Here is a 13,853-nt window from a genome sequence, read left to right on the forward strand (position 1 = left end):
CACTGGCGATTCCACTGGCGATTTCTTGAAGTGCATGTGCTTTTTAGGTCATTGCGCAAGCCCTAAAAAGCGCGTGCACAATGCCACCAGCCGCCTGCCTCGCATTACCACATCAAAGGCAGCACAGCCTCCCTCCCACAAGCTTGTCAGCGTGCGCTCTGCATTTCTCCTCCCAGCGCAGTTGTCATCCCCTAATTATTCACGGCCGGCCGGCCGGCCGTACTTTCAGTTGAAACATTTACTTGTTTGTTTTGTTGCTGGCTTGTTTAAAACTGCGCTTGGTACTATACTGACTGCGTCGGGTTTGAGGCTCGGAAATTAGATTGTGAAATTCTTTTATTCACGTTTTCCCTTCCTACTCAGGTTTTCATTTCCAATCTCGGGGCCCTGCTTTCGGTTTGCTTTCTGCTCCTAGATATGCAGAGACAGGGTTTGCCTCGAGGGCTGATGTCACCGTCGTCTCTGGTACTGGGTAGACGCTGTGTGCCCAGTACTGCAATTGCGAAGACAATAGCTTATTTTTCTGCAACTAACAGCGATAGAGTTATGTGTTGGGATTTCCTTTTTAAGTTAACCTTTCTTGTGTCAATAAATTCTTGTTTCTTTTTGTGACCTAGACAAGGCTTGTTGCATCACACATAAGGAACTGACTAGCCAGGACTGTGGAAATTCCATCTAACCACTTCCAAATAATTTTTATTAAATCGAACATTGCAGCTCGTTCAGCTCATTGCCTCCTAACAAGATGCTATCAGCAGGCTTCCGGAAAGCAGCATTAGCTGCCGTACTCGGTGCAATAAAAGCATTCCATTTGTGCCGAGGGAAAACAGTTCCGGAGCACCGCTTCGCTGGACTCCAGCAGACGCGGGAAGCGAGCATTGACAAAGCCTGTAGTTAGGCTGAAGTGTGAAAACGTAGAGCGGTCATCAGAGTGCGGTCAACCCTCACATAGGGTAGGTAAGAGCAGCGTAGAACCCTATACAGCTTCGCCTGTCACATGATGTAAAATCTCGTAAAGTATAAAACTCCGTCAGTCCGCTCTGAGCTCTCTTCGGGTAAGTCCCTGGTGTCAAAGCACTAGAACCCTTCGGCGACTGCCCGTCCCCCACTCCCTCTCTCAATTGAACTGTGCGTATTTTAAATAAGGTGCTTCATTTACGCTTCGATTCTTCAAGGTTGGGAGTCTCACGTGCGTACTGTATATTATCTCTTGATCAACCATTTAATAACTGGTCTACTGTAAATCCTGTGCTTCTCTTATTAACGTTTCCGTCTGAAATTCTCCAGATGAATTGTCGTTTTATTTGCTGAGTTTGACTTTCTCGGGAGGGCTGTTTGCTCTGTGGACAGACACTTTTGTGACAGCCCCGTTTAAATGAAGCCCTAACTTACATACTGATGTTAAATTCTTTGCTTCTTCCGATAGGTGACAATTCCTTTCACTTACCCTAGGAACCCCCCCCCCCCGTTCCTTTCAGACTTTTCTTTCTAAACACTGCAAGTCCTGTCTGGCGCTGGCTTCTCCTTCCTGTTCGTGCTACTGAAGGTCAGATGCGGGATTGGAAGTTTTCTTTGAATATTTGCATAAACGTGTTTTCAATTGGCTGCTGACTCCTGAAAACATGTTGTAGAACTTCGAATGCCCGTGTGTCTTTTGTCTTTGTGTTACAGCTTACTTTGTGGGCGTTTCAGTGGTCTCACTGCTCAGTCTTTCTGCCTGATCCAGTGAGTGAAATCTGGAATTGTGGACACGTGAACTTCTGAGGCCAAAATCAGTTGGTTACATTTACGACTTTTTCCTGGTTATTAGTGTTTTGTTTGTTTACGTTGTTTTCTACAGCATCATTCACCAGTTAGTGTTAGACTGCTTTACATGCATCAGTTTACAACAGCTATAGCATCAAATCTACCAAATGTGCAGATCAGCAGGGACGGCTGATGTGGAAGGGAGGTAGACATGGCGATTCTTATGTAGAAACACTAATGTAACATCTGCTACTGCGACATACTTACCATACTGGGTAATTGTAATGCCCCCCTCACACACCTTCTCCTCACCCTCCCTCACCCTCACCCTCACACACCACCCTCACCCACCCTCTCACCCTCACCCTCACACACCCCCTCACCCTCACACACCCCCTCACCCTCACACACCCCCTCACCCTCACACACCCTCACTCACAATCATTCTCCCTCACTCTCCCTCCCTCCCTCCCACACCCCCTCTCACCCCGCCTCACCCCCGTCACCCACCCTCACCCACCCTCCCTCACCCTCCCTCACCCTCACTTACCAGCATAGCATAACAAAACAAAGCTTAGCATAGCATAAAAAAAATAGCATAATAAAACACAGCATAACAAAGCATAGCATAGGATAGTAAAACAAAACAGCATAGCATAACAAAACATAGCATAACAAAACACAACAACACATAGCATAACAAAACATAGCATAGCAAAACATAGCAAAACAAAACATAGCAAAACAAAACACAACAACACATAGCATAACAAAACATAGCAAAACATAGCAAAACAAAACATAGCAAAACAAAACATAGCAAAACAAAACACAACAACACATAGCATAACAAAACATAGCATAACAAAACATAGCAAAACAAAGCAAAACAAAACATAGCAAAACAAAACATAGCAAAACAAAACATAGCAAAACAAAACATAGCAAAACAAAGCAAAACAAAACATAGCAAAACAAAACATAGCAAAACAAAACATAATATAGTATAGCATAACAAAACCCAACAAAACATAGCATACATAACAAAACATAGCAAATGACAAAGCTATTAATTTAGCTATTTTAAAGAATAACACATAAATAAAAAAACTTTGATTTATAAGACCAATAGCTCAAACTTTCCTAATGCGAGCCCTGTTGCATTTCCAATGCTTGTTCTGACTGTATCCATCATCGTCATCCAGCAACAGAGGGCGGTTCAGAAGTAATCCTTGTTGGGGAAATCAGTGACTGGACTGGATTTGTAGTCACCGGTGGACTGACTGTTGGCAGTGCACTCAGTTGTCATCAGGTCTGACCTCCAGGGCAGTTTAATAAAAAAAAAGTAAAGATTACTGCCCACGGTGATGCCAGTAATGTCTGCCCAAGACCCCTCCATGCTGTTCATTTAGCTGACTGTGGACAAGGGTGCAGCATCTGACCCTCTGGTGTGAACAGGTCCACCCAGGACACCTCCATTGGGTTCATTTAGGGGACTGTGGACAAGGGTGCAGCATCTGACCCCCTAGTGTGAACAGGTCCACCCAAGACACCTCCATGCAGTTCATTTAGGGGACTGTGGACAAGGGTGCAGCATCTGACCCTCTGGTGTGAACAGGTCCACCCAGGACACCTCCATGCAGTTCATTCAGGGGACTGTGGACAAGGGTGCAGCATCTGACCCCCTCGTGTGAACAGGTCCACCCAAGACACCTCCATGCAGTTCATTTAGGGGACTGTGGACTAGAGTGCAGCATCTGACCCTCTGGTGTGAACAGGTCCACCCAGGACACCTCCATGCAGTTCATTTAGGGGACTGTGGACAAGGGTGCAGCATCTGACCCTCTGGTGTGAACAGGCCCACCCAGGACACCTCCATGCAGTTCATTTAGCCGGCTGTGGACAAGGGTGCAGCATCTGACCCTCTGGTGTGAACAGGTCCACCCAGGACACCTCCATGCAGTTTATTTAGGGGACTGTGGACTAGAGTGCAGCATCTGACCCTCTGGTGTGAACAGGTCCACCCAGGACACCTCCATGCAGTTCATTTAGGGGACTGTAGACAAGGGTGCAGCATCTGACCCTCTGGTGTGAACAGGCCCACCCAGGACACCTCCATGCAGTTCATTTAGCCGACTGTGGACAAGGGTGCAGCATCTGACCCTCTGGTGTGAACAGGTCCACCCAGGACACCTCCATGCAGTTCATTTAGGGGACTGTGGACAAGGGTGCAGCATCTGACCCTCTGGTGTGAACAGGTCCACCCAGGACACCTCCATGCAGTTCATTTAGCTGACTGTGGACAAGGGTGCAGCATCTGACCCTCTGGTGTGAACAGGTCCACCCAGGACACCTCCATGCAGTTCATTTAGCTGACTGTGGACAAGGGTGCAGCATCTGACCCTCTGGTGTGAACAGGTCCCCCCAGGACACCTCCATGCAGTTCATTTAGGGGACTGTGGACTAGAGTGCAGCATCTGACCCTCTGGTGTGAACAGGTCCACCCAGGACACCTCCATGCAGTTCATTTAGGGGACTGTAGACAAGGGTGCAGCATCTGACCCTCTGGTGTGAACAGGCCCACCCAGGACACCTCCATGCAGTTTATTTAGCCGACTGTGGACAAGGGTGCAGCATCTGACCCTCTGGTGTGAACAGGCCCACCCAGGACACCTCCATGCAGTTCATTCAGGGGACTGTGGACAAGGGTGCAGCATCTGACCCTCTGGTGTGAACAGGTCCACCCAAGACACCTCCATAGAGTTCATTTACGGGACTGTGGACAAGGGTGCAGCATCTGACCCTATCGTGTGAACAGGTCCACTCTATCCGGAAGCGGAGAGGGGCCTCTGCCGCCAGCTGGATCAAGTCTGAGAATGAAAACCAGCCGCCACAGAGAGGCCACTAGGCTCCTGCAGAAACTGTGTGACTGCCTCAATTTGGCTACTACCTTGGGAAGCTGCACTTCTTTCAAAATGGGAACCTATGCTTCTTCTGACACAAGTACTTGAGACTGGGAGTGAAGAGATGTTGGCATCCGAAGCCTGAACCGTTGGCACAGCAAGCTAAAGATCCATGGGTCGTGGGTTCTGTCACACAGAAGCACACAGAGAGATTTAATCCAAAACAGTGGTACATTGCTCCATAACCTCCAAGAGACGAAACAGGGGAATTGCTTTTAGAACTCCTACAGCTTCTAACTCTAACCCTTAAAGAGGAATTCGGACCATTTCAGCAACTGGCAAAAAAACTGTTTGGAAGTCAATGCACACCCACCAGGTAGAAGGAGTATTGGGGATAGGAGATTATGAGTGGCATATCCATCCTGGATAAGGGCTGACTGCATAAATCCACCGCCCTGTGCAGCATGCACAGAGTAACCATATGGATGCCACCGATCAGCTAATACTGGTCTATCACACAGCTTCCATTTGTTTCAAATATGTAGAAGATAAGGAATCGCCACTATGGAGAGAGCCAGTGGGCATTTTCTCTACAAGGGCATGGCTAAAAAGGCCTCTAGCCATGATGTACTTTCTTGCAACACCACTAATGACATAGAATGAAAGGGTTGTAACCACCCTCACTAGAATGAAGGGAAGTTTGTGGATGCTTACGTCAACAAACTCAGTAAAGTGAAAAGATGGAGCATCTCTGGGAAAATTCACACAAATGTTAAGCTTACTGGAGAAAGAACAAGGATTAGCTAGAAGAACAAGTTGGTTACCTTCGGTAACACTCGTTCTGGTGGACAGTCTGTCTGAATGCAGTTTCTTCACTTGTAGATTGCCACCCAAGCGCAAGACTGGACCTGGACGTTTTCACTGCAGTTCTCCAGAGTGCCACTAGGTGGTGCCATGAGGTTTCAAATTGGCTCATTCCGCCCCAGAAGTGACAAAGAGGAGGCACATAGAAGTGTCACCACTGCACTTTATTAGTTTCTTGCTTGACTCTTTCAGTGCCCTCAAAAGTGGGGTATGAACAGCTGGAGGTTACAGTAAATTAGTACCTTTTAAGATGGTAAAAGATAAAAAATAATCCCCAGAAGGGGGAGAAGGGACAGTTAGATTATTCACCAGAAAGTTACCAAAATGCAGATTTCTCACCTCAGAATAGATACCAAACTAGTATCTCCACAAGGTGAGGGTCTGTGAAGAGGGCTCAGACCAAAAAGTCCTGCAGAACTGAACAGGAAAACGTCCCTCCTCTTCGACCTGGCTGTCAAGGCAATAGTGTTTCGTAAATGCGCCACAGATGTCCACGTCGTGGCCTGACAGAGGTCAAGAACAGACACTCCGAGTGTCGCTGCAGCAGTAGCAGCCCGGCCCCGATAGAATGAGTCCTCAATCCTTCCGGAGGCTGCTTCTCGGCCGATGTATTGCAAATCTTAATGCAGAGGACTGTCCACCTCAATAAAATCATTTTCTGCACTGCTTTACCCCTCTTTGTCCTGGAGAACCCCACAAAGGCTGATCCTTGTAACTATCCATGTAAAACTGAAAGCTCTTTTGCGCGGTCCAGTCTCTCCTCCTCTTTCGAAGGGTGAGGCCACTCGGGTGGGTGTTATGGGGTAGAGGAGCCTGGCATGGTCGGTCTACCAACCCTCTGGAGTAGCCTGTGAAGGGTAAAAACTCATTAGGAAATTGCCAAGCAGGGGTAGAAAGACCCCAGCAACTGCTCTGGCACTACTTTCTTTAAAGCATAGAGGGCAGAATCAGCTTTTGAGTCAAATAGGCGGGACTAATGAAAAGGCAGATCCCATAAAGGACGTCTGCATGTCTTCAGAGAAGCCAGTGGATCACATTTGCAAACGGTGCCAGAGCAACACACTAGCACCTACCACTCACCCCAAGCAATCAGTATTATCGAGGCCGGCCCTGATTGCATACTTGGTGTCTTCATGGCTGTGGCTCCTCCTTAACCACCATCATGATCTTGCTGGAAATGTCCAAAAGGGCTTACGTATAATGGCCTAAAAGGCAGATGGCATTAACCGATTTCAATGTCAAATTTCAAACTGGTGCTTCCAGTAAATCATCCCCATCATCATGGTCAGGTGGTGGCAAACTCCGACAAAAAAAACACACAACCAAACGATGGAGCCTCGGAGGACGCCCATGAGGTAGAGTTTTGTAGGAGTCAAAGTAATTGGGTAAGCTTGGGTGACACCTCAACCGGGATCCAAACAGGCTCAACAAGGGCTCTACCTCTTGCATCAGCAACATGAGGTGTCAATGAGGGAAGAGGCACAAGTCTAGGAGCCGGAACGGAAGTCGACACTAGAGTCCCTGCTGAAACCGAAGCAGGTTACTGGGGCTCAGATGGCATAAGCATGGGTCCAAAGGCCAAACCTAACCGAGGTCCTCGGCTGCTCCTTGGGGCCCAAAGGAATACCACAGATAGCAGGAAGAGAAAAACAAATACACAGCATGGCCTCCTTAAAGGCCTTTACTAGCTGCGGTGTCACAAATGGCCCAAGAAACTCAGGGGGCATCTGGACCTGTTGTGGAGTTGGCTCTTCGATAATGAGCCCGATAGATTTGCACCAGGACACCCTTGTGACTGCTCTTTGGATTTTTCTTCAACTTTTGATTTCAACTAACCAGAGGAATTCGCTGGTAAGATGCACCTACTGCAAAAACTGCATTGAGAGTGGAAGGGGGTCTGCGCTCTTGACTTAAAATGGTAGCAGGACTAAAGCGAGGTCCATGGCTTCATTCAATGTTTGGTGGTGTACAGCTTCACTTCACGGTTCCAGGCCACTTTTAGATGAATAAGGAAACATTCTTTTACAACTTAGAATTGTGCCCCGTTCACAAAAGGAGGCACACCTCGGTAGGGCCATTACCAATATATCTTTCTGACAGTCATTGCTCAGTTTGAACACCTTAATCTTCAGTGGGGACATCATTTCCTTGCACACTGTTGAGAAATTATTTTACATTCTTTTCCAGTCGAAAAAGGGATTGGAGCTCCTAGCCCGCATTCGAAGATGCAGAAAGAAAAGAAAAGAATGGACATTGGCGCACAGGGTCGGCATTTATATGCAACCCCATCACTTCTGTGGCACAACAAGGTTAACACGAACCACACAGCACCATATATCAGGGTGTGGGAACACTACAGTGAAAACATCAGGATCCAATCCGCATCTGGAGTATATTCTACAGGTAAGGAATCTGTGGTTAGAAGTATCCATCACAAAAAAAAGTTGCAGGACAGCACAGTTTCCAAATTGCACGGAGAGTAAGGGAGGTGTGTTCTGTCAACACCGCTGAGAAATAGGGGAGGCATCCAGCAGTGCAGGAGAGAATAACCCAGTCAGCACTGCAAGGCAGCAAAAGGAATTGTTGCTCTGAATGGGAACAACAGAAAACTAAGGGGAACTGTGCCCCAATTTCAGCACTGCAGGAGCGAGTGGGAGGCATATAGCGTGTCAGCATTGAAGGAAAGACTGCTTTGTGTCAGTACTTCAGGGAATGAAAAGCAACCTGTATTAGCACTGCAGGAGAGTAAGTGAAACAAGTGTCCCATGTCAGCAGTGTTGCAGGGTGAGAGGAAGTGTGCAACAGGTGGGCAGTGCAGGACAGAGAATTGTTCTGTGTCAGAACTGCAGAAAAGAGAGGGGAAGCACGCTGCTTGGCAGCAGTGCGGGAGATGGGGGTCATTTCAAAAGAGCGCAAAAAGATAGCAAAGTAGGAGTGTGAAAGTTTTGAGTATGGTGTCAGCGCTTCAGAATAAGCATTGGCAAAGCTACTGCTCGAATAACCAGGTCTCGAGTAGCCTCCCGAAGGTTAGTAGGTCTTCGGTCTGCCGTAAGAGGATGGAGAGGGTGTTCCACGACTTGGCGGTGAGGTAGGAGAACGGCCTGCTGCCAAGGGTAGCTCTTCGGATGCGGGGGGACGGTGGAGAGGTCAGCGGAGCAGAGCTGGCGGTTCGGGTGTAGAAGGCGAGTCGTCTGTTGAGGTATGTTGGACCGGTGTTGTGGAGTGCCTTGTGTGCATGGATGAGGAGATTGAAGGTTATCCTCTTGTTGACGGGAAGCCAGTGCAGGTCTCAGGTGGGGTGTGATGTGGCTGTGGCAAGGGATGTAGAGGATCAGGCGTGCAGAGGCGTTCTGTATGCGTTGCAGTAGTTTCAGCAGTTTGGCCGGGGCTCCCGCGTAGAGGGTGTTTCCGTAGTCCAGCCTGCTGCTGAAGAGGGCCTGGGTGACCGTTCTTCTTGTGTCGGTGGGGATCCACTTGTAGATCTTTCCGAGCATGCGGAGGCTGTTGAAACAGGAGGATAAGATGGCGTTGACTTGTTTGGTCATGGAGAATGTTGAGTCGAGGATGAATCCTAGGTGGTGTGCGTGGTCGGTGGGTGTCGGTGCTGCTCCCAGGACAGTCGGCCACCAGGAGTCGTCCCAGGCTGAGGGGGTGGAGCCGAGGATGAGGACCTTCGTCTTGTCCGATTTGAGCTTCAGACATCTGTTCTTCATCCATTCGGCGACAGCTTTCATTTCTTCGTGGAGGTTGGTTTTGGCGGTGCCAGGGTCTTTGGTGAGGAAGAAGATCAGCTGTGTGTTGTCGGCGTAGATTATGTTGAGGTCGTGCAGTCTGGCAACGCGAGCAAGCGGGCCATGTAGATGTTGAACAATGTCAGGCTGACGGATGATCCTTGGGGTACACCGCAAATGATCTTGGAGGCTTCGGATCGGAAGGGCGGGGGAGGAAAGGGGGTGGGTGGGGGGGGGGGGAGACGGACGCTCTGGGTTTTGTCTGAGATGAAGGAGGTGGTCCAGTCCAGTGCTTTGCGTCGGACTCCTGCATCATGGAGGTGAGTGCGTAGGGTGCGGTGGCAGACCGCGTCGAAAGCGGCTGAGAGGTCCAGGAGTATGAGGGCAGCGGTCTCGCCGCTGTCCAGCAGGGCCCTGATGTCGTCGGTGGCACCGATGAGGGCCGTGTCGGTGCTGTTTCTGCAGAACCCGGACTGGGACGGGTCCAGGATGTTGTTCTCCTTGAGGTAGTGGGTCAAATGGTTTTTGATGGTTTTCTCGATGACCTTCGCCGGGAATGGGAGCAGGGAGACGGGCCGGAAGTTCTTGAGGTCCCTCAGGTCTGCTACGGGTTTCTTGAGCAAGGTGTTGATTTTAGCGTGCTTCCAGCTCTCCAGGAAGGTAGTGGAGGAGATGTTGATGGCCTTGCAGAGGTGGGGTGCGATGGTGGAGCTGCCTTTGTTGAAGATGTTGTGAGGGCACGGGACTGACGGGGAGCCGGAGTGGATGGTGCTCAGGATTTTGATGGTGTCATCATTGATGTAAGTCTAGGTGAGCAGGGGGTCACTGTGGGTGGTGGCTGTGGGGTCTGAGGTGTCGTTGGCTACCGTGGTGGTCTGGTTGTCGAAGCAGTTGTGGATGTCTGCAATCTTGCGGAGGAAGAAGGAGGCAAGGGAGTTGCACAGGTTTTGTGATGGTGGGATGTTGGTGTTGGAGCTGGGGTTGGAGAGTTCCTTCACAATGTTGAAGAGTTCTTTGCGGTTGTGTGCGTGGTTGTCGAGGTGGTCCTTGAAGGAGGTCTTTTTGGCGGGTCTGAGGACGTAATGGTGTTGGCGCATGGAGTTCTTGTGGGTTGCTTGGTTCTCCGGTGTCTGATCGTGGCGTCATTTCTTCTCCAGTTCTCAACAGTTTTGTTTGGCGGTCTGGAGATCCGCAGTGAACCAGCTGGCATTCTTGTTAGTGCGTCTGTTGGAGGGATTCTTGATCGGGGAGAGGGTGTTGGCGCAGTCGTCGTCGATCCAGCGTCTGAGGTTGCTGGGGTCTGTGGGTGGACAAGGGCGGTGTGTAGGAGTTAAGTAGTGTTGTGGACGGTGTACAGTGGAGTGCTGTAGTGTAGTGTGGAGTATGAATGGTGTAGTAGTGCACTGCCATTGCAGACAACACATTTTCAATTTAAATGAGCATTACATTTGTATAGACATACAGTTTTCTTGATTAAAAAGTATACAGCGCATAAACGATAATGTGTGGGAATGTAATCACCTCGTGCATTGACTGGTTTTGTTCGCATTAAAATATGGGTTTCCAGCAGACTTCAGAATGACAAAAAAATGTTTGTGATTTCCTAATTCTGAAATAGCTGAACAGTTCATTTACAGATTTTACATGTTGCTGTGTGCTGGAAAAAAGACTTTCCTTTTCACAGCAAGATTGTCACGTAAATCCTCTCACCTTGAAGTCAGCATAAGAAAAGTAAACACCAAGCTCCCTGGAAGACAGAGCCTGACATTTGACCTCGGTCTTTAAATACACAGCAAATTTGACAATTTAAGTTCCAGATTCAAAGGCCTGGTTACAGAAACAGAGCACTCGTGGAAAAATACAGTAAATAGGCTTTGCTCCACGGGTGGGGCAAACTGGAAAGCCTAAAACAGATAAAGGCAGCAAATAGAAAGCCAGAAAATATGAGTTACAAAAAACAAAGTTAATGGTGAGCAATGGGTGGAATTCAGTCCCAATAAAGCTTTTGGAATTTCCAATCTTCTGTAAGCAAACCAGACAGCTATGCGGTTTGGTAGGCTTCAAGCTAACAAATGGATATGTAAACAGTGTCAGTACTGCCATGGCAGTAAAGGTAAGTGGACACTCCTGAATTATACACTGCCTGCACACCAGGGAAGTTAGGAGCAGTGGCCACATTAAGACACAGATTGCCTAGATTGTGTCCTTCGCCTCCAGTCCTCTTTCTCCCCCAATTACCCACACCTTCCTGCCGTCAACAGTCCATCAATATAGACACATGCAACAGTTGGATGTGTCAAAATTCCCCCTCTTGACTTCCCTGCTTAGCACTTCCCCCCCCCGAACCTGCCTCCATTCCTCAATCCACAATGGATTTGGCGAGGCATTCCTCTGAGACACAAGCACCCACCATTTCTGCACTGGCCTTGGAGCCAAGACTCATTCCTCCTCCTAAAGTTAAACGGCATTGTACCTTGATCGTTCATGCTGTCCATGATGGTCATCAGTTTCTTGAGCCGGGCCATGGATTCCTGTTCATTTCCTTTGCTCATGAAGTCTTGTCCGAAACCAGGAATCATACCCTACAGGTGAAGATATGTGGAGAGTACAAGATAAACCAGTGTGAAAACACAAAGCACTCCTGGGCGACTGGGAGTAGACTAAACTGGGTTAGGTGTTTAATGAGGGAGGTGTAGGGACACTGCACAAGAGCACATAACCAGGTGTCAAACTCCTCTAAATGACATAATCCAGTAGAGCAGACCCTTTAAAAAACAAGACTGAGAAGTCTGGTGTAGGTCTGCTGCACCGAGTCAAGGGGAGCCAAATGTGACAAACTGATTGCAGGAAGCTGGCTCTTTATGTAGTGTACCACACAGAGGTACACAATAGAGAAAGAGGAGATGACCATTACTGGCTTACAGGGCTTAAATTAATAATCCAACTGCTCTTTTGTGGTAGTGTGGGCTAGCAGTTTAGGCTTACAGAGAAACATTGTAGGAAGCTGGCTCTGTATAATTCACTTAAACGAAGTACACTGTGTAGAGAGTCCAGGCAACCCTTATTGGTTTACAGAGGCAAAAATGAGAACACTAAAGGCTCTTTTGAGGTAGTGTGGGCGCGCAGTTTAGGCTCATCAGAGGGTAACGCTAAGCATTTGTTGTATACACAGAGTCAATAAATAAGAAACATACTCGAGAATAAATCAGAGACCAATTTAGAAAAATAACTCATCTTTCTTTTAAATAAATTGGGATACCAAGAACTTCGGTATCAAGTAAGTACTTTTCGAAATATTGATTTTCAAAGGTAAGTAAAATGCTCACTTAAATGATTCTATACATGATAATGCTTTCCTATGGGAGAAAAAGGCATTTACAGGTACTTGAAGTAGGTTCCGAGGGTTCCCCCGCAAGGACTTTCGGTGATAGGGGGCAAAGTCTAAAGTACCACCAGCAGTTAGAGTTTACCGGCCCTGGAGCGTCCGGGTGCAGAGGTGCTGGTCAGGTTGTTAGCCTTACATGCTACACTGAAGGAGAGCGGGCGGGGCACCTAGAAACTGGCGACAGCAGGAGACGTGGGGACAAGTCTGGGAGCTCCTCATGGTGGTGCTCAGTTCAAAAGGGGCTTGGGAGAAAGAAAGCACAGTCAGTTCTCGGGAACCCGAACCAGGACGCTCCGGTGCAGAGTGGATAGGCCGGCTGAGCTGGTGCATCGCAGCTCCTTGCGGTTGTCGGTCTTGATGGTTGAGGGTGCAAAATCAGGACAGCTGGAAGTGAGTCTCTGCAGTGCTGACGACCCTAAACAATGGCTTGACTTGGTTTGCTGCAAGGGGTCCAGAACTCTGGGTATTGGTGCTGTTCTGTTCTGTTCTGGTTGGCCCTGGTGTCATCTCACTTGGTGGGGGGAGATGGAACTGACCTCTTCGAGCATGGCGACCACTTCCTGAGGGGCTGCTGAGGCGGTGTGACAGAGAAGCTGCAGCACGCTAAACCGAAATCTGTTGTTTTGATGCCTGCTGACTGCAGGAGAGTAGCTTCTCTACTCCAAGGGAGATTGCTGGTAATTTAAAAGGGCTGGCAGTCTACCGGAGTTCTTGGTAGCAGCTCAGCTACACAACAAGTCGGTTTCTTCACAATTGTCGAGACTGGTGCAGGCAGGGTTTGGCGCAAAAAAGTTCACAGCAAGTTAGCGGCTTTTCTTTGTCCTTTTCTTCTTGTGTCCATCGAATCAGATTTCCTGATGTCATGGGGTCCTTTAAATACTCAATTTAAGAGCGTTAAGGGGAGTAAGGGTAGTAGCCAGTTGGATACTTACCCCTGGGGTCACTACACACCTTAGATGTTCACTTCCTTTGGTGAGTGGGACTCACCCTGTTCCAGAGTTGCTAATGTATATGTAAATGTAAATGTGTTGTATTTGTATAGCGCGAACAGTAACCCGGAGGCATCCCGGCGCTTGTACTTCTACCACAAGGGAACCCCTCCTGGCTTTTCCTTGTGAGGTGTCCACTCCTGGGCATCCCATGGTGAAACCAGGCATCCCTTGTGCATCGGGGGCCGTTGTGGAGACTAAGCAAGCTATTGCCCAGAGTTGCAGCGTGGGGCCC

The 13,853-nt window shown here is 48.6% G+C and overlaps 1 protein-coding gene across 1 annotated transcript in view; it reads right to left on the reverse strand.

The window, feature by feature from the left end:
* The window catches only part of SRP54 (signal recognition particle 54), a 135,334-nt gene that overhangs the window by 9,604 nt on the left and 111,877 nt on the right, over positions 1 to 13,853 (reverse strand). Inside the window, exon 13 of the mRNA XM_086936940.1 lies at positions 11,718 to 11,826. Coding sequence (XP_086793066.1) covers positions 11,718 to 11,826 — 109 coding nt within the window. The remainder of the gene's footprint in view (positions 1 to 11,717; positions 11,827 to 13,853) is intronic.

Source organism: Lissotriton vulgaris, chromosome 9 (assembly GCF_964263255.1).
Source record: "Lissotriton vulgaris chromosome 9, aLisVul1.2, whole genome shotgun sequence".
NCBI classification, from domain to species: Eukaryota; Metazoa; Chordata; class Amphibia; order Caudata; family Salamandridae; genus Lissotriton; species Lissotriton vulgaris.